The sequence below is a fragment of the Mytilus galloprovincialis genome, chromosome 10, assembly GCF_965363235.1.
Source record: "Mytilus galloprovincialis chromosome 10, xbMytGall1.hap1.1, whole genome shotgun sequence".
Taxonomy (NCBI): domain Eukaryota; kingdom Metazoa; phylum Mollusca; class Bivalvia; order Mytilida; family Mytilidae; genus Mytilus; species Mytilus galloprovincialis.
The window spans coordinates 88,242,299-88,264,651 of NC_134847.1; the positions used below are offsets into that span (position 1 = coordinate 88,242,299).

General features: G+C 31.1%; 1 protein-coding gene across 1 annotated transcript in view; it reads left to right on the forward strand.

Annotated features, from left to right (window-relative positions):
- The window catches only part of LOC143048697 (receptor-type tyrosine-protein phosphatase eta-like), a 129,835-nt gene that overhangs the window by 87,997 nt on the left and 19,485 nt on the right, over positions 1–22,353 (forward strand). Inside the window, exons 28-31 of the mRNA XM_076222511.1 lie at positions 11,580–11,840; positions 16,066–16,335; positions 18,267–18,366; positions 21,366–21,461. Coding sequence (XP_076078626.1) covers positions 11,580–11,840; positions 16,066–16,335; positions 18,267–18,366; positions 21,366–21,461 — 727 coding nt within the window. The remainder of the gene's footprint in view (positions 1–11,579; positions 11,841–16,065; positions 16,336–18,266; positions 18,367–21,365; positions 21,462–22,353) is intronic.

The following is a 22,353-nucleotide window of genomic DNA, read 5'->3' on the forward strand; positions in this document are numbered from 1 at the left end:
CTAATAAATAAAATAAAATGGATTTATATTGCATTGCTTAAGCTCTAAGACAAAGTAGGTGACGTAAGATTAAGTTATAAATAGTTTCGTCTTTTTGTAAATAATATAGTTAATCTCATTTCTAGAGTTCTTTTGATCATAGCTATTAATCTGACGTTGAGAAATAAATTAAATAAACTGTTATCTTTTAAAAGAATAAAAATGTTTGTAATTTGCCGTAGGAAAATAAACCTAAAGTGTTTCTATTGTCCAATTAATAATTCTGTAAAGTAAGCAAAGATTTTGATAATTTTGATAATCCTTTAATTGCTTTTACGTAACTAAATACAACATATATCAATCATATAAATCTATAACATAAAAAGAGAACAGTTGACCAATAAAAAGTACCTTTAGAAAATTTAAAATTGACGCTAAAATTTCATAGGTGAATAAAATAATTCCAATCAGCACGTGATGTTGGGGTTAAAAAGGGAAGACCGCAACCTCCCAACATCACAATATCACACTTAAATGTAGATAACTGTTTGGAATAAATAATTGAAACATATAATTCACTCGAAAAGGATTTCGATATAGATCAAAAACGTCTCTGGTCATTTCTGAACAAAAATAAAAAGTCTAAAAGCTGCTTATCAAGACTAATTGTAAATGGGAGACAATGTTCGACCCAGGATGATATCTTAGATGGATGGGCAGAGCACTTCGAGTCAATCTTCAAACAAAATACTGAATCAGAACCGGTTAGTGACAAGGAACGGGCGATAACCAAGACTGTTGAGGTTGCTCACAAAGATTTCAGAGGAACATTTTATAACAACACTAAGCTAAATATTACAGTTAACGAAGTGGAAAAGGTATTGAAGTGCCTAAAAAATAATAAAGCGTCTGGATTAGATAACATCGAATATGAACATCTGAAATACGGCGGCAACAGTTTGAGAAATCACATGACAAAACTTTTCAACTTAGTTTGTTACAACTTTTATTCTCCAAAATCTTGGAAATCAAGTTTGATTGTTCCTTTATTTAAAGGAGGGAAAAAATGTAAAAGTGATCCAAACTCATATCGAGGAATAAGTTTAGCACCGTGTATTGGAAAAGTGTTTGATAAAATCATTGATTCAAAACTTGTATTGAAAAAAGACAACAAATGCTTTCCAAACCCACAGCAAACGGCATATCAGCAGTGTCTATCGTGTTTACATACATCATTCAATATTCATGAATCCATTTATCACCATATTGAAAGACTTGGAAAAGTTATAGTTGTTTTACTTGATTCAACAAAAGCATTTGACACTGTTTGGCACAACGGATTGTTGTACAAACTGCTTGAATATGGAGTAACTGGAAAATTATGGTTGCTTATAGCTAATATGTACTCGGACGCTAAAAGTGCAGTTCTTTACAACGGACAAATCTCACGTTTCTTCCCAGTTTACCGTGGTGTTCGCCAAGGGAGCAGCTTATCATCTAAATTGTATTTGTTATACATTAATGACTTGTTAGAAGAGCTTTCCGATTGTAGACGTGGCATACTCGTAACGGACATTCATATTTCATCACCAGTTCAAGCAGATGATATCGCTTTGATCAGTACTAACTGTTGTAACATGCAGACGATGGTTACAATTTGCGAAAATTATAGCATTGATTGGAAATTTAAGTTTAATCCACTAAAAAGCATTCAACTTAATTTTTCCAAATCAAAACAACATACGGATATTCTACTGTACAACAGCAGCATACAATTGGAAATTTCCGCTAGGCATGTAGGAGTCGTATTGAACAGTAACCTTAATTCTATGGACAGAACACTTCAAGCCTGCAGAGCATTAAGATCTTCAGCATTAGGGTTAATCAAATCAGGTTTACATCCTTCTGTTATCAGTATTGACACTTGTAACCGTATAGTTCGTCAGGTATGTTTCACGAAAGCTTTTTTCGGATGTGAATTGTGGACCGAAATTACCAACACCGAGATTTTATTACTAGAACGTGCACAACGGTATGTGTGTAAATCTATACAGGGATTACCAAGGCAAACTAGATCTGATATGGTAACTGCGTTGATTGGATGGAAGTCCGCCGAGTCATACATAGATGAACGGAAATTATTATTTCTTGGAAAGTTAATATTAATGAAAGACTCAATGCTTCCAAAGCAGATATTTCTTACCCGAGCTATGGAATTTAAATATAACTGTGTTAAACACCAGCTTGGATTTATTCCTGATATACATAGAATTTTGGTCAATTATAGATTGTCAGACTTTGATACTTACCTGAGTACAGGTCATTTCCCAACTTACATTCAATGGAAGAAAACAGTTAAAGTTGCCGTCCAAGAAACCGAGGAATCATTGTGGCGTTTCAGGACACAAATAGACAAAGATTTTAAATTCTTCAGTCGTATACATACACTTTCAAAAGGTCTTCATCCTGCTTGGACTTTTAGCCGAAAACATCCATTACTTATAGAACAGTGCCGTTTTATTGTCAATCTGTGTACCTTAACCCGTCCATATGAAGAACCGTTTTTTCTGTGTGACAAGTGCGGAAGGTTTTTCGGTGATATAACTATTCACATTGTACTCTCTTGTGAAACTTTCCAATCAAAAAGGGACAAGTTTTGGTGTGATTTAATAGATATAGGTCCAATCGAATTCAGTGCCTATCTACATAGTTTAACTGACGAAGACTTTTTAGCATGCATCTTATCATGTCATACAGACTTTGATCTAAACGAAGATGAACGGACTATGTTTCAAAAGGCCTGCATCACAAACATATACTGGATGTGTGCGACTTGAATTGGATGAATAGAACAATTTCTACATATTAGACAATTAGTTGTGTAAAAGATTCTACTGTGTGAACATTGCTACTTTCTTGGGCTGATAAACATTTAATTTTATTCTCTTGTTACGCATTCTTCACGTTTATATAATTGTGTAAAGGTTAATTTTGATATATTGTTTGTAAATATACTGTCCTATCTTCCAACTTTACTTTAACTATCGATCTAACTAATGCTCTTCATTATTGGAGGAAATAAAGATATATATATTGTATTTTATTCACCAGGTATGTAAATTGTTAAAGTATAAACCATTTTCAAATGAATTTTAAAGTAAAAATTTATCTTCTGATTTAATAGCTTAGTTTCGTATTTAAAACTTTACTTAAATTTATAAGATTTTCATTAACATATATAAGTTAAAACAAAAGTTTACTATTTAAATCACTGATCACAATATCACACTTAAATGTAGATAACTGTTTGGAATAAATAATTGAAACATCATTGTATTTTATTCACCAGCGCCAGGCCTCGAAAGTATAAGTGTCCGAGATGAGGGACACGCCAGAAGAAGGCATAACATAGACCTGAATATGAGCGAGCTAGTATTCCCCAGATTCCTAGAAAGAAGCTAAAAACCCCGTATAGATAAAAGCGAGTCAGAGTAGTCCCCAAGTGAAAGATGGCAGTCCCTCGATTTTAATATTATTAACGTTGTGGAGGGAAAGGGGAGACAACCTTACAGAACAGCGATTCTTCCCCCTTTTCCTGTATTACACATGTACAAGACCTCATGTTTCGTATACGAATCAGACACAATCAAAGTTGATCAAGGCAAACAATCGGATTCAGGTGAGCCTGAACACCTCTTAGATGAGTTTAAATAATAAATTCAGTGTAATCTAAGCATCCTGAATAATGTTTCTCTGACAAATTTGTACGATACTGTAGATACTTTTCTTTTTATTCAACCAAATGAATCTTAGCCTTGTTTCTGTTCGTTTGAATTATGTGTCTTCAGCAGCTTAAATCAGATTTCTTTGTAAGCAATTTAGTGCTGATTAAAAGGATGACTATAGTTTTGCGGTTTTTTTTACCTTTTCTATTGGGGTGGGGTGATGGGGTAGGAAGAGGGAGGGAACAGTGGCTTGGGGTAGTTTTGAAATTCTAAATTTTTTTCTAAACAGTTATTTTCGAAAGTTCGATAGAACACTTAAAAAAAATATAGGACTATTCTATGGAAGGCCAGACTAGAATTTGTCGGAGAATGAAGATGAGATAACCTAAGTTACACATACAGAAATAAAGTTTTGCATTTTATAATTCCAAAAGAAAGTCTGTTGTCAAAGATTTTTGATAAAGAATTAAGAGGGGAGTGAATTATATTTATATATTTAAATATAATTATTTCTTGAATGAAAATAAAAATATGCCATAATTTTAATTGAAAATGAGTGAAAAATGAGTGAACGGAAAAAATACCAGACTCAGAAATACACTTTTAATATTGGTAATATCACGAGGCTTTTTGTGTGCCAAACACACCTTCGCTGTAGTAATGACTCGCTATTGAGGTATTTCACTTCACGCATTTATTTCATTTTTTGATACAGTGAATTCTTTGTATTATTACATTAACATGTAGCCTTTGTATATATGTATATTTGTAAAAAATCGAATCTAAAGCCAGATATATCAAACATTTTTTTCCCAATTCATACGTGTTTTCAGCACTCAAAAAACTAAAAAACGCCTTGGAAGTAAAATGCGATAAAATGATCCCCCCCCCCCATTCAACATTTAGCTGCTATCTCCATAGAACATGAATATAATTATGAAAGACAGCAGAGTCACTAGGGTGTGAAGTCCCTGTCATCTGAAGTTAATACTAAGCAAAGCTCTAGAAATAGACAGACAATCATGACATTTAAAAAAAAAAGTCTCTCGAAGTTTTTCTAGTTTTGTTTTGCCTAAACAAACGGACACAATAAATTAAGTATTGGTGAATTTTTATAACTTATGTTCAATATATACATTGGTAACACCGGTTACTAGGGTAATTATCCTGTCACGTATGAATTGGGTAAACTAAATCAGAAAAAAAGATGGTAATATAACAACTTATATGTACATGCGCTGGGTGCAACAACATACCGACGATTAACATGGCTCACCAGGGTTGAAGCTAAAAAGTAGATCAAACTCCATGAAAAATTGATTAAAATATAAAAAAGAAGCTGTGCTTATGATTGCGTATGATACAGCTCTCCGCAAGAGACCAACATGACACAGAAATTAAGATTTACATGTCACCTTTGTTCTGTTCGTTCCAACAAAGTTATTGAGATTTTGTTGAACATTTAAACATTTACCGTTACGACAAGAAGAAAACTGTTTAAAATTTAATGCAAAGAAGTTTTAAAGTCCTTCGCGCCAAAACAAACTCAATTTCTTCTTATCCTATGTAAAATTCCATGCAATGTCCATCCTCTCATAATCATTAACTGTAAAAGACTTCTTGGTATCTTCCAAATGCCTTTATAATGTCTGATTTATACATAGTTGTGGAACATGTGGAATAACTGTTGTGAGCACAAGATTCACTGCACACTTTTAAGGTTCTAACACTACAAACTCCTCAGAGTCTGAATTGACCAGTTTTTGTGCTCGACCAGTAAAATCGAGCACACATTTTACTCGACTAGTCTCGACATTGTCTCGACTGTACTTAACTGTACTTAAGTGTACTCGACTAGGTCTCGACTTTACTTAATTAGTCTGATTCAGTACTTGATGATCTTTGTGTAGTCTGAAATGGTCTTGACCAAGGCTCGACCTGTCTCGACCTGTCTTGACTAGTCTCGACCTGTCTCGACTCAGTCTCAACCAGTCTCGACCTGTCTCGACTAGTCTTGACCTTCAAATTTAGTTTTGACTGGTGTAAATCAGCCCATCTAACTAAATTAAATATTGATCTTACAAAATTCAAGCTTATTAGGTAGTTTGATTTATTGCTGTGAAATGAAAGAATTTAATTTTACAATATGTAAAAAAAAAATTATTATATAAAAATTCAGATAAGCATCTTTAATTTTTTTTATAACTTTTTCAAATCAACTTGGATTTTCATCAAACTATGCAGATATCTTAGATATATATCAAGCTTACTGAATCCCATTTCATTTAGTTTTTTGTTGTATTGCTGTAAAATTTAAGAATTAAAGTAATTTTGGTAAAAAAAGGCTAGGATTTGCAATTCGGACAAAATAGAGATAGTACACTTTAATTTTTTTAATAACTTTTTCAAATCAACTTGGATTTTCATCAAACTATGCAGCTATCTTACATATATATCAAGTTTACTGAATCCCATTTCATTTAGTTTTTTGTTGTATTGCTGTCAAATTTAAGAATTAAAGTAATCTTGGTATAAAAAGCTAGAATTTGCAATTCGGACAAAATAGAGATAGTACACTTTAATTTTTTTAATAACTTTTTCAAATCAACTTGGATTTTCATCAAACTATGCAGCTTATTCTTACATATATATCAAGCTTACTGAATCCCATTTCATTTATTTTTTTGTTGTATTGCTGTAAAATTTAAGAATTAAAGTAATCTTGGTATAAAAAGCTAGGATTTGCCATTCGGTCAAAATAGAGATAGTACACTTTAATTTTTTTAATAACTTTTTCAAATCAACTTGGATTTTCATCTAACTATGCAGCTATCTTACATATATACTCAAATCAACTTGGATTTTATTAAAACTATATAGCTACCTTGGTGATCTTACTAAATCCCAGGTTGTTATGAAGTTTTAAAATATTTTTTTGTCAAATTAAATGACATGACACTATACATGATTTAATTACATCAGTACACATGAGTTTTACAGGTAAAAAGAGAGCCCTACTTTTCTTAAACTCGTGTATTACTTATCTAGTGAATTAAAAGCCCTGCGATTTAGATTTAACAGGATGTTGCAACTATGAATAAATGTTATTTAGAATTTAAAACTCTCTGGTAGATGTGATCTTTTTAATAAGTTTGCCCCAAGCAGAAGGTATTGCTTTATAAATCACCACAAATCAGAAGAACTATTTTAATAATTTCTAATGTTTCATCCCTTTTTGATTTATTTATATAGTGTATATCAAAAGGAATAAAACATTAAAGGAATTATATTAATATTTTATATATACTTTTTCCCAAATTATGAGAAAAGATATATTTCTAATATCGTAGCTTTTTGACCTAGGTTAATCATGTTAATTAAATTCTTAAATTTGACAGAAATACACCAAACAAAATAACAACCTATGATTCAGTACGATCAATCTATTGCAAAAATATTTGTAGAGTTTAATGAAAATCTAAGTTGATTTGAAAAAGTTATGAAAAAAATTAAAGTGTACCATCTCTATTTTGTCAAAACTGCAAATCCTAGCTTTTTTTTACCAAGATTAAGTTAATTCTTAAATTTTACAGCAATACAACAAACTTTATAACAACCTGGGATTCAGTAAGATGAATACATCACCAAGGTAGCTATATAGTTTCAATAAAATCCAAGTTGAATTTAAAAAGTTATAAAAAAAATTAAAGTGTACTATCTCTATTTTGTTCGAACTGCAAATTCTAGCTTTTTTAACCTAGATTAATTTAATTCTTAAATTTGACAGCAATACAACAAAAAACAAAATGACCTGGGATTTAGTAAGCTTAGTATACATTTAAGATAGCTGCATAGTTTGATGAAAATCCAAGTTGATTTGAAAAAGTTATTAAAAAAATTAAAGTGTACTATCTTTTTTTTGTCCGAATTGCAAATCCTAGCTTTTTTTACCAAGATTACTTTAATTCTTAAATTTTACAACAATACAACAAAAAACTAAATGAAATGGGATTCAGTAAGCTTGATATATATGTAAGATAGCTGCATAGTTTGATGCAAATCCAAGTTGATTTGAAAAAGTTATTTACAAAATTAAAGTGTGTACTATCTCTATTTTGTCCAAATTGCAAATCCTAGCTTTTAATACCAAGATTACTTTAATTCTTAAATTTTTACAGCAATACAACAAAAAACTAAATGAAATGGGATTCAGTAAGCTTGATATAAATGTAAGATAGCTGCATAGTTTGATGCAAATCCAAGTTGATTTGAAAAAGTTATTAAAAAAATTAAAGTGTGTACTATCTCTATTTTGTCCGAATTGCAAATCCTAGCTTTTTATACCAAGATTACTTTAATTCTTAAATTTTACGGCAATACAACAAAAAACTAAATGAAATGGGATTCAGTAAGCTTGATATATATGTAAGATAGCTGCATAGTTTGATGCAAATCCAAGTTGATTTGAAAAAGTTATTAAAAAAATTAAAGTGTACTATCTCTATTTTGTCCGAATGGCAAATCCTAGCTTTTTATACCAAGATTACTTTAATTCTTAAATTTAACAGCAATACAACAAAAAACTAAATGAAATGGGATTCAGTAAGCTTGATATATATGTAAGATAGCTGCATAGTTTGATGAAAATCCAAGTTGATTTGAAAAAGTTATTAAAAAATTTAAAGTGTACTATCTCTATTTTGTCCGAATTGCAAATCCTAGCCTTTTTTTACCAAAATTACTTTAATTCTTAAATTTTACAGCAATACAACAAAAAACTAAATGAAATGGGATTCAGTAAGCTTGATATATATCTAAGATATCTGCATAGTTTGATGAAAATCCAAGTTGATTTGAAAAAGTTATAAAAAAAATTAAAGATGCCTATCTGAATTTTTATATAATAATTTTTTTTTTACATATTGTAAAATTAAATTCTTTCATTTCACAGCAATAAATCAAACTACCTAATAAGCTTGAATTTTGTAAGATCAATATTTAATTTAGTTAGATGGGCTGATTTACACCAGTCAAAACTAAATTTGAAGGTCAAGACTAGTCGAGACAGGTCGAGACTGGTTGAGACTGAGTCGAGACTAGTCGAGACAGGTCGAGATTAGTCAAGACAGGTCGAGACAGGTCGAGCCTTGGTCAAGACCATTTCAGACTACACAAAGATCATCAAGTACTGAATCAGACTAATTAAGTAAAGTCGAGACCTAGTCGAGTACACTTAAGTACAGTTAAGTACAGTCGAGACAATGTCGAGACTAGTCGAGTAAAATGTGTGCTCGATTTTACTGGTCGAGAACAAAAACTGGTCAATTCAGACTCTGTGGAGTTTGTAGTGTAAATTATCAAACATTAAAATATGAACTTTATGATCGGTACGATTGAGATTTTTATATGAGAGAATTTGGTTTATCTACCGGTATTAGTTGAAAATGCGTCTTTGAACTAGCTTTCAGTAGCTGCGAGTATGCGTTTATCAATAATTTGTGTCTTAATGTTATTAATTCATGTGATAAATTGTTGTGTTGTTACACCACTATACCAATGAAGGAGGAGAGAAGAAGGAGTTGGTTGGATGGAGTTGGGAGAGGTGTGTGAAACGCATATTTAACTGAAATAAACCAGTCAAACCTTAATGTCAAGATAAGACCCCCTCTTATAAATGTCGCTTTATTTTAAGCACCTTTTAAAACTGTTTAAGTTAACATATTTTGTAGAGAATCATCAATTCAAGGGCATTTAATATCTTAAATAAAACTATTCTAATTAGATATATTTTCATCTGATATTGGACGGAAGATGTTGCCCATTTATGTAATATAATTACGATTTATCATATAAAACAGCCAAATGGATGCACAAAAGTAAAAATAGGAGTCACAGATCCGATTGAATACAATTATCAGCTAAATTTTATTGATTTTGGAACATTTGTTTCAAATATGACAAACTTTTACCCAGAATCACCAGCACCGTATCAGGACCCACCAGCACAATGACAGGACCCACCAGCACAATGACAGGACCCACCAGCACCGTATCAGGACCCACCAGCACCGTATGAGGACACGAATTAACTGAGAAAATGCAAAATTTTACTAAATTGCACTGTTTTTTCACAAAATAATTTTGTCATTTGGATTTGGGTATAGAAAGCGGACTCCATGAGCATTTTTGTTTTAGTTTTTCAGTTCTAGATTTTCTGAAAATTAGCACTTTTGTATTACGCTTACTGAAACAGTTAAGAGGATCAACTTTTTAATGGTTTGCCTATGAACCCATAAGAAACAAAATTGAAAAATTTCAACTGTTTCCTTCCATTTTTATGAGAGAAAACGTCAAAAATCATCATTTTCGTCTATGTTTACATTTTTTCATTGATCACCAGCACCCGTCAGGACCGAATCACCAGCACAGAACGTTCTCTCGCAGGACAACCATACCCACCGTGATTACACCCCTAGATAGATTTGAGTACTTGTAAATATAACTATCATGTTGTGCAAGAAAATCACATACCAAAAAGGTGTGCTTCAATTTTTTTTAGACCTTTTAAAATCTAATTTTAATTGAATTAATTCATATCAACAACTTGTAGAGCTTAAGGAGGTAGACCTAGGTTAAGGGAAATAACTCTTAAAATCATCAGTACGTTTGTGTCAACCATTTTCAAAAACATATTCTAAGCTTCTAGGTTATATAGATTATTTTTAATCTGTTTCAGGTAAATGCTTAAAAAACATTGATGAACTTGACTTTTACAAACGCTTAACTGATTTAAAGAGTTATCTCCCTGGACCAAGGTCTACCCCCTTAAACCTCAATTTGCGCTATTATCTTAATTTCTAATTATTTCGCAGTTAAACGTCTTTGTCAATGCAAACAAAACTATGCTTATTATTGTTCCAATAAAGTAGAAATTCATATGTTTACAGATTCAAATAAATAATAAGTTGTCCTCTGAAAGAAATCTTTTTTAACACAAGTAACATTTTTTATTTTAAATGCTAAAGTTCATTATGTTATGCGATTATACATTCTTTTCTTTGACAAAGCCGGGTTCTGCTTTGTGAAATATCGGACAAAACCAGGTCGTTCACATTGACAAAAGCGGGTCCTTCCATTTTGACATGACCCATATTCCTTCGTTCCATTCATAGAATATAAGTATTGACGTGCATTTTTACTTATTTCACATTCGTTTAGAACGATTGTAGAAAATATTACATCTCACACTAGCAAATAGTTATATTTGTATTTATATTCTTCAACATGATAAAAATAACATAAAAAAACCAGAACCATTCATTTTCTCTGTTTGTTGATGTTCCGTCACCGTATCAGATTTAAGACAACATTGAGTCCATACATTCTTTATCGGGGCAGTAAAGACACAGTGAAGAAAAGTAGAAAAAAAATCATATTTTGTTTCACTGATGGTTGAATGTCGGATGTTTAAAGGCGATTTGAATGGTCTCTTCTCTTGCAAAGAAAAACATAATTATTCGAAAGATAACTATATGGTCTAAATATTCGTGTGGTTCAATCTTTTAGCAACTAAACGAGTATTATACTTGAATGGTCCGAGCATACAATTATACTAGTATAGTTGTATGGTCATAAACATCTTCGTATGGTCTATATACTCGTTTTGTCCGGAACATATAAATATCTCAATTTCTATTTATTTATAATGCTCATTCATAATCATTTGTTAAAATAAAATTGCTGAAATATTCAAAAAAAAAAAAATCAACAGTTCGGTTACATTTTAAAACGCCTATATTTCATTGATTTATAATGTTTCATATTAATATTATTGGGAATGGTAACGATCAGTTATGTGGTTTTATATAATTACAGATCCAAGTCCTCCAAAAATACTTCAGGTGATCGAGAGAACTAATACTACAATACTTCTTAAAATAGAACCAGGACATGGATCCGTAGAACGCTTTTTTATTTTAGTGAATGGGACTGTTCATTCTCAGATAAGCCTAGACTCATCTAAAACAAGTATGACAATATCAAGTCTGCAAGCTGGCACTGTATACAACTTACTTGTGAAAGCTACATCTAATAATTTAACCAGTGCACCTTCAAATGCAGTAATAAATGCAACATGTAAGTTATGTTTAGATTATAATTGCATGTTTAACTTTCAGCTTTAACTTGTCTTTGACCTTCTTAAACCAATATAATTTTAGATTCATGAAAAGATTAATTTGTGTCGTCATTGTTGTAAAATTTGTGTGACACACACCTCATTTTATTACAAGTTGAATAACATTCTTTATGATTTACATAGAATTACGCAATCATGTTTTTATCAATACTTAATATTGCACATGACATACATTATGTAGGGATTATATAACTTGACGGTATTAACCACGTTACGCTATGTACTTCTGTTTATATATTACAATACATATATTGTTTTCAACAATACAGTTGTTATAGACTTTATTAGTCTTAATTATTACATTGCTTGCAATGAATTACCGTGACTTTCCAGTAAAATAAAACCAATAACTGCACATTCGAAACAGACTCGCTTTTCTACTCCTCTGATGGCATATTACAAAAAGTGTTGTTATGACGTTGTTAAAATGTAAACATGTTGGTATGATTTATTTTCATCAACATTTAACAAGTATGAACACTGTTTGGAAAAGTCAATATTTTCAAAGTTGCTTTCTAAATTATGTTGGAGACAATAAATAAAAATTCATTTCTTGTATACTTTTAAAGCATTTAACATTATATATTTTCCCTGTTTCCTAATAATTATTTTGTATAATGCTGTGTGAAGTGTTTCACTGAAAACGTATCATTGAGATGTAATTTTCAGGATTAACCGAGTATCGCCGGAATGCCATGCAATCACGTTACGGAAAGGCATGTGATAATAGCTGGAGGATGTGATAACTTCTTCATATCAGCCCGCGAAACACAGTTTCGGAAAAATTTCAAATTCACGAAAATTTTACAGTTCAATTATATTTAAAAATATTAAAAGGCCATAAAAGATACTTTTGTTTATTAACTAGATTCCTAAGAATTTCTTCGACGGGATGATTACTATCAGATTATTACATGGCATTTTTCCTATCGCATGTATTATCAGCCCTAGGTTCAATATCAGCCCAAGAGCCGCATGGCTCGAGGGCTGATATTGACCGAGGGCTGATAATACATGCGATATGAAAAATGACATGTTATGATCTTTTTATCATATGCTTCAACAGTAGAGAAAAATAACAGATTCATATATTGATCCTTTTACGTGGTTCCCGAAGTTTAAAGAGTAAAAAGTTTACGGCCGTCGGGCCAAAAATTTGATACATTCAATATGAAAATCTTTCTATCATATGCCTCAACAGAGAGAGAGAAAAAAAAACATTTTAATATGGACGAATCGACAAAAAAAATATTCAACAATATACAAAATGATCATTCAATTTGTTTGGAAAAGTCAACTTTTTAAAGAAACTTTTTAAATTATGTTTCAGAAAAACTTGAAAAAAATGCATTTATTAAATAATTGTTTGTTTTTTTGTTTCTTTTCTTTTATTATTATTTTAAGCAATATACTTTCCAGTATCCAAATAATTGTTTTGAACACTACTTTGTAATGTTTTTCACTGAAAACGTAGCATTGAGGCGTATTTTCCGGAATTAGCCGAGTATTACCGGAATGCCATGTGATAACGTTACGGAAAGGCATGTGATAACAATCGAAGCATGTGATAAACTTTTCATATCAGCCCGCTTAGCACCAATTCGAAAAATATGGAATTTACGTCAATTTAATGCTATTATTATACGGTAAAATGTATATGTTATTTAGTCTAAGTATATGATAAGAAACATTTATTGACTGCTTCCGGAATGTTATCACATGCCTTTCCGTTAATATTCGTTACGTTTATCGCATATAACGTCGTGCATTTCCGAAAAATTATTTGTAAAAAAGGCCGCGTTTGTCGAGTCTTTGAACAACGACAACACAGTGCGGAAAACCGCAAGTTATTTAAGACTTTTCACAAAATGGTTGAAGACCAGCAATGAATTAAGATTAAACATGTTTTGTTATGCATAAATGAGATGCCAGAAGTACGATTCATTTAAAAAAAAACAACGTATTATTTATGCTATGTTTGATTCATTAATTTTAAACAAAAAATAGCTCTTTCGAGCTTCCTGTTTCAAATTGTGACTTGGACTGAGAGTTGATTCATTAGCACTAGTCCCACATCTTGTTATATTTACTAAAAGAAAATAATTACATTAGATAAAATTGAGAATGGAAATGGGGAATGCATAAAAGCGACAACAATCCGACCATAGAAAAGACAACAGCAGAAGGTCATGTATGTTTCAAAATGATACCTTATTCTGATTGGCTAACTGCACATCAGGTGGTAATCCTTAAGCAATTACATTACACAATAAAATTAATCATACACGATAACACGAGGTCGACAATAAAGTGCACAAGTGAATTAAATAAAAAAAAAATGAAATTATAAGTATTGAATGCTTCTTTTTGTAACTTCATAGGGTTGTAAAAGCGTTGACCGTGCGCACATTTTTACAAAATGTACCTTGGTCAACGCTTTTGCACCCCCAATGAAGCATTCAATTCGTAAATACATATCCGTTTTACTTCGAATTCTAGTACGTCGCGAACTAAAAATGTAGAAATACTTTATTGATAATATATAGATTAGTGTATTTAGGTGACGACGCACGTATTGCATATTTCTATATATAGGATGATTAATTATTTATTATTATTGGATAATATATAGATTAGTGTATTTAGGTGACGACGCACGTATTGCATATTTCTATATATAGGATGATTAATTATTTATTATTATTGGAATAAATCTAATGTGATGATTATATATATAGGTATTTAACTCAAACATCAACTTACAGTTCTAATGTATGGCGTTTTTCTGCAGATCTGTTATACGTTATAAGAACGCATTATAGTAGTTAGTCACCACTACGGTGTTAACATGTATATTTATTAAAAAGTCATTTTTATAAATTTACTGTTTGCAAAAGTATGAATTATTCTAAATACTTAGGGTTAGGGTTAGGATTAGGGTTAGGGTTAGGATTTTCTTATCCCAACTTTATGGACGTTTTGGTCCTCAATGCTCTTCAACTTTGTACTTGTTTTGGCTCTACAACGTTTTTTATATGAATATCACTGATGAGTTTTTGGTAGACAAAACGCGCATCTGGCGTATTAAATTATAAGCCTGGTACCTTCTCTGTCTTCTATGTTTTCCCATCAATTTGTATTGTAGTCCTATCATGTAATGTTCTCATTTAATGTTATATCAAACATTGCAATAAAAGTGAGAGGTTTGGCTAGCCACAAAACCAGGTTCAACCCAAAATTAGTTTTTTTCTTAAAATGTCCTGTACCAAGTCAGGAAAATGGCCATTGTTATATTATAATTCGTTTCTGTGTTTGTTGCATTTTTGTGTTGTGTTTCTGTTGTGTCGTGGTGTTCCTCTAATATTTGATGTTTTTCCCTAAGTTTTAGTTTGTAACCCGGATTTGTTTTCTTTTCTGTCGAATTCTGCATTTTGAACAGCGGTATACTACTGTTGCCTTTATTTTAGAGATACTAGCTTGTACGTCAAACTTGCGGTTCGTTTATACATATTCAAACGTGATGAGCAGAAGAAACAACTTTAAAAAGCTAAATAAACAATATGTGTACATTGTCGGAAAATATCAAACTTATTTGTATGAAGTTTTAATAACAGGACGAAAATCGAGTCTTACCGATCTTTTCTCCTGTTTCCGAGAGAGTTAATTTTTAGGGGTATTTTCTGACAATGTACATATTGTTGTGTTTTATCTAAACTTAAGTTGTTTAAGACTAAAACAGTGTCTCTTATTTTTAAAGAAATCAAAAAAGTTAAAACGCGGACTGCAAAGAGGACCTTAAAAAGAAATAACCAACATAAGTGCATGCTCACAAGAAACGGGGTTACAGGAAAATTAATTTATAAAGGTACAAATAAAGCAAACATTTATTTGTGTTCCTATTATTTGCACAATAGGTGACTGATTTCGGGATAAATAAAGTATTTTAATAGTTGATTAGCATTTAAGACCAAACATTATATAAAAAAAAAAAGTGTAACAGGAGACTCCATTGTGTACCTGTTATTTGTACAATAGTTGGCTGATTTGAGTATAAATACAGTATTTGAAAGCTTGAATAGCATTGAAGGCCGACAATTCCATTCCAAGATTTAGAAAAGCTCAGATAACGTAATCTTGCCGTAATGTAAGATATCTATATTTCAGACCCAAGTCCTCCCACCTCTATCAGGATAATAGAAACAAAAAAAGATTCGGTCACAATCAAAATTATCAAGGGAAAAGGACTTGTAAAACGCTATGTTGTTTCTGTGAATGGAAGGGACATCAATATACCTGCCTCATTGAACAATGATGCTACAATTTACACAATTAGTGGACTTGATTCAGCAACTTCATATCCAATCAAAGTATCAGCAGTATCAAGTGGTGAACACAAAACTGAATTAGCAAGCATACAAATGTCTTTGACAACAGGTATAATTTATTTATAGCATAATATATATTGAAATACCAGATTCGTTTTTGATAAGATATGTCAATTCATTTTCTTATTCCTTAGCACATTTTGAATTGTTAAAAAATACTTCAAATTTAATCAGATTTTGAAACAGCTGCACATTGACTATTATACTTATCCAGTCATTATAAATAAGATCATCGAGTTAAATTTCTATTGTCTATTATTGATACGTTTACCAGTTATAAACAATAATTATCGCTTTTTTGTGCATTTTTCCTTTGATCTTTTTTTGTGATAATTTTTCATGTCATGCTACTCGCCTGAGATGGAAAATTATCACTAGAAACTAAGGAGGCACGTGACGTTGATAATGAAATTGACAACGTCGGCATAGGTAAAATAGCGATAAACATATTATCATTGGTCATCTCAACTCGATTGCTTTTTCTCGACACACTATCTAACATACAAATTACTTTTAACTCAAAAATCTAAAATGTAATCTATTGTTCATGTGTCATGCAAATTCATAATGATATCTTTATAACATAAGAAAATTTGGTGGCTAAATATAATTGACATTGATAGTAAGTAAATTTGATTTACCTCATGCATATACAGGTTTGTGGTCAAAGAAATTATATTTGATCCTGGACAATGATTAGCTTTAACTGACATAATTTTTCAACACAAAAGAATTGAAATATACTCAGGCAGCAATAGCTATATGTATAAGGACACAACAATAGCCATTGCCAACAGGACCGAATCAACCAGGCCGACAACAGTTATATGCTATCGGTGACCAAATGTTCTTGGTATCACAGGCGAGTAGCGAGTAGCATGATATTATCAGATTATAACATGGCATTTTTCATATCGCATGTATTATCAGCTTTAGCTTCTATATCAGCCCAAGAGCCGCATGGCTCGAGGGCTGATATTGACCGAAGGTTGATAATACATGCGATATGAAAAATGACATGTTATGATCTTTTAATCATATGCTTCAACAGTAGAGAGAAATAACAGATTCATATATTTATCCTTTTACGTGGTTCCCGAAGTTTAAAGAGTAAAAAAGTGCACGGCCGTCGGGCCCAAAATTTGATACATTCAATATGAAATCTTTCTATCATATATGCCTCAACAGAGAGAGAGAAAAAACATTTTAATATGGACGAATCGGCAAAAAAATAATTCAACAATATACATAATGATCATTGTTTGTAAAAGTCAACTTTTTAAAGAAACTTTCTAAATTATGTTTCAGAAAGAAACTTAAAAAATGCATTTATTAAATATTTTTTTTTTTTTTATTATTTTTATTTTTTTATTATTTTAAACAATATACTTCCCAGTATTCAAATAATTGTTTTGTACACTACTTTGTAATGTTTTTCACTGAAAACGTAGCATTGAGGTGTATTTTCCGGAATTGGCCGAGTATTACCGGAATGCCATGTGATAACGTTACAGAAAGGCATGTGATAACAATCGAAGTATGTGATAAACTTTTGATATCAGCCCGCTAAGCACCAATTCGAAAAATATGGAATTTACGTCAATTTAATGCTATTACAAATGTATCATACGGTAAAATTTATATGTTATTTATTCTAAGTATATGATAAGAAAAATTATCACCAAAAAAGATCAAAGGAGAAATACACAAAATAGCGATAATTATTGTTTATCACTGGTATACGTATCAATAATAGACAATAGAAATAGACTCCTCTTTTACTGTCCATATTGAGGCTGTGAATTTGAATCCAAGACATAACAAATGCGCTCATGATTCAAATCGTAATCTTTCACCAATTTGTGTATTGCCTCAAGCGTTTATTTTTTTAACGAACCTTTTTAAAATGATTAACTCTCATACGTTTGAAAGCGTCTGACATTTGTTTGACTCTGTATTATTCTTCTTCATATTATCAAGAGAAAGATCCTATTCCTGTCGCAATTGGAGGTGTTTTTGGTGGATTTGCTGCATTGGTAGTAATATTAATTATCGTATTGTCCTGGAGACGACAAGCATTGTAAGTTTTAACACTTAAGGTAGATCATAAGTAAATCTTTTTTGAGACAGAATTTTCTTATACTTAGCCAGAATGAAGATTTTAATATGCCCTTTTAAAAAATGTAATAAAAAGTAGGGGTCACCGTGCTATTTTTCAAGCTATGAGTCGTTGAAAATTGCCTAAATTTGGTTAGATTGTTAATGGAAAAACACAATTGTGTGCATACAAAATAATCTATGAGATAGAATTTTGAAATAAATTGTGAAAAGATAGTTTTTGATATATGTTTTAAGAAAATAAAAAGAAAAAATGGTGTCACCGAACTTGTTTTCTTGCTACAAGTAAAAAGAAAAAAATTCCCTATCTGTCCAGTATAAATTTTTTACTAAAAGAGTTATCTTCCCTTAAATGGCTCATTTGAAAAAAATGATTCAACAAGCAAAATAAATGATATTTGTTTAATTACTTTGAATTATACAATAAATTGCCAAGTTTTCTTTATATTATTAAACAGTCTAACCATCAAATTGCAAATCTGTCTCCAAATTTGCAGATTTAGGCAAATAACTAGATCGATTTTTTACTGTGATTGTTCAATCCAAGATGGCGGTCTACCATGAATCTACCTTAAATGAAGGGCCGTTGGTATTTGATATAAATTAAAAAATTAAAAAAAGAAGCTAATTTTGTAAATAGAATGGAAAATATTCAATTCTTAATAAGTAGAATATTTTCAATGCTTAATAAAAAGTCTTCAGAAACATGCAGATGAGATATTTCAAACTACTGGTATGAGCCCGAATATGATATGGATACTTAAACATAATAAGTTCTATCTAAGATGTTTAATTATTGTGCACGTGCTAAGTAATTTCTAAACTTATATTTGTATATGCGTGAAGATTCTTTTCCATATGCTGTATTGATAGATCGACTTCTACGTCACAATAAACAAAACCTTTCTATAACTTAATACAAAAAGAAAGACCAATAAATTCAAAATTTAGATTGAAGGGTGTAAAAACTTACTTTTGAACACTGATTTAAATAACAAATACACCAAAAAAATATAAATGAAATTTAGCAGGACATTATAGTAGACAATATATTAGGTAAAGTAAATAATTACTATTTAAACGTATGATTTTTTATATAATACTCATGTGAATCAAATTTCATACAAAACGTTTTGAAAGGCAACTATACATAGCATCTTGCACAATTAATTTATTTACCTTTAAAATGACAATTTTAACATGACGTCCTTCAAACGCTTTGAGTACATACCCGTGGTAAAATATGAATATATTGGTTGGGCTGTTCCGATCGTACTCCAACCTAATAAAATTATGCTTATTTATGAATGAGCTACCCGACGTCATAGAACAATGACGTAAGGATGTAAGCATTATTCGGGGAAATACACGCTTGTTAAACCGAAAATCTTCACAACAAGGAAACGTAAATATACGATGCTAAATGTGTTATATAAGCATTTGTTATAATAAAAGACATACAAGTACAATTACCATTTAGATTCATCCAAACCTATCTAAATATGTTATTGTAAATAGTTTAAGCATGGGACTTATTCAGTTCCGTTCTTTTACGTCAGTTTGATAGTGCGTTTATTTATGGAAAAGGCAAATAATACCTTCATCTAGAGCACTCCGAACCAAAACAATTACCGTATTTGTCCTATAAGAATCGATATAATCTATGGGGGTGACTTGAATATATCATGATTTTACCACGAGTTGTCCCTTTATGCCGATACTTTACCCCTCACTATCGCTCTTGGTAAAATATTTGTCATAAAGGGTCAACCCGTGGTAAAATCACAATACATTCAAGCCCCCAAGAATTATTTATAAATTCACATTTCAATGAGTGCTTGCATCAGATATATCTCAGTTAATTTGAAATGTTTTGGATATTATCAAAACATGAAGACCTGCTTCGTGATCAAGTCTTCACCATTGTAACAAAACTAATGTAAAATATAATTTAAAACAAACTTGATGCTTTTATCTTTTAATTGTAAACAGCCAATTTATCAGCAGTTACATAATAACTATACCATTGTATGAAGTTAGTTCGTACGATATGCTCGACCACATTCCATTTATACTGACTTCATAAAAAGATATGTGTTCCTTACACAAAGCCTACTTATTCAGATTAAGATCGACAGTAATCGACTCTACAAAAGTGTAGTGATCGCCCCACGAATTGGTTAACTGATACTATTTGTCCATTCATCAATTCCATTTTTTTCAATTAAGGACCTGAAGATTTTGTATGGTCGTCGGATTAGTAATTTTACAACTTATGTGCTATTTCCAATTTCGCCGTTTTGACTGAGTGTGAATTTGCATGGCGGGTGATACATGCATGCATAGCAGTAAGTGAAAAAGTAATAATACCGAACACCAAAGGAAATTCAAAACCAAAAGTTTTTTTTTGAAATGGCAAAATCAAATTTAAACAATTTAATTGAAAAAAACAACTATCATATAACTTAGTTTTAGTGAGTTTAAGCATATTTTATATCCAAAACATTGACAATAGAGTTAGACACATGTTTTGCAACTAAGAACGTCTTCTCTATTACATACAAAATAATAAATAACCAAACAAAACAAAATACATGATAATAACATCATAAATCATATGACTTTCAATCAGCGGTATACTACTGTTTCCTTTATTTGGTACAGGCATTTCTTTATGCTGTGTTAAGCTTACTAAAACTCTAACTTGTATGACAGCCAGGATTGACACCATGAGATGCTTACCATGTCCATGACCCCAATTCATACAATTTACTCAGTTTCTTTGTGCTACCTTGCGTTTGATGGGCTGACTCTATCTATGAGATTTTAGAATCTCTCCTTCTTGTAACTTTGTTCTGAATTGACTTTATACGAAGTATATGAAAAGCATTGTACATATGTAATGTCCAATAAATATTTTTTTTGCAATATGTATAACATTTGAGATTTAATTTTGCTCAGATGCTTTAAAAAGAACACCCATAAGGAAGTAGAACAAGGCAATATGAACGCTGGATTTGAAGAAGAAGTTGAATTGGAAGATAATCGTCGAAAGAGGTGAACAACTATGTCGCATTAAACTTTGCATACTGAAAGTATTGATCAATGCCTTTTTTTTTTTGTTTATCGAAACCCAAGACTTTGCTTATAACTATATGCATTCCGATCATTCCTTGTTTTATAGTAATGGACACACTTTCAAAAAACACATGCACATTATTATATCGATATATTATTATATTGCACATTTCAAAGCACATTGAACTTACGTTTCTGTCTTATAAATGTGTACCCATATCTCAAATTTTGCTGAATAATCACTTTCATTTAATAACATCACTTTATAACTAGAGATGGACAAAGCATATATAAACTAACAAAACCTGATGAAATTTCGTTTGGAGATTATTTCGATATAATAGTCTATGTTCAGATCGTTCAATTTCTGAAATTAACTGTAGGAAACAACTGCGCAGGCTGATGCGCAGTGTACCAGTTATTGCCTCTTGACTAGCGAAATTATTAGTTCATGAAAATCCGATTGCATTTATCCTAACAGGTTGACACAAATTCAATGTTGATATGTTCTATCGAAGTATGCAAAGAAGAGTGTTTTACTAAACATACATATGAGCCTGTTTGGGATAAAAACATATATGTTCACATTTGAATACTTTGCCGAAAAAATAGCAAAAACTTTCATCCGAAAGAGATATTTTTACCATGGTTTTGGCAAGTTTGTTAAGATTTATCAGATACTAAGGAAGGGTCCAAATTGGAAATAAGATAGGATAAAATTATTGTTAAAGAGAGGAAAGATAAATTTACGAAAGGAGTATTCAAACTCACAAGTCGAAAATAAACAGGCAAAAGGAAAAAAACGACAAAAGACTAAAATGCATCCAACAGGTTACAAAAAATAAAGACTGTTATATTATGCAGAATGCCA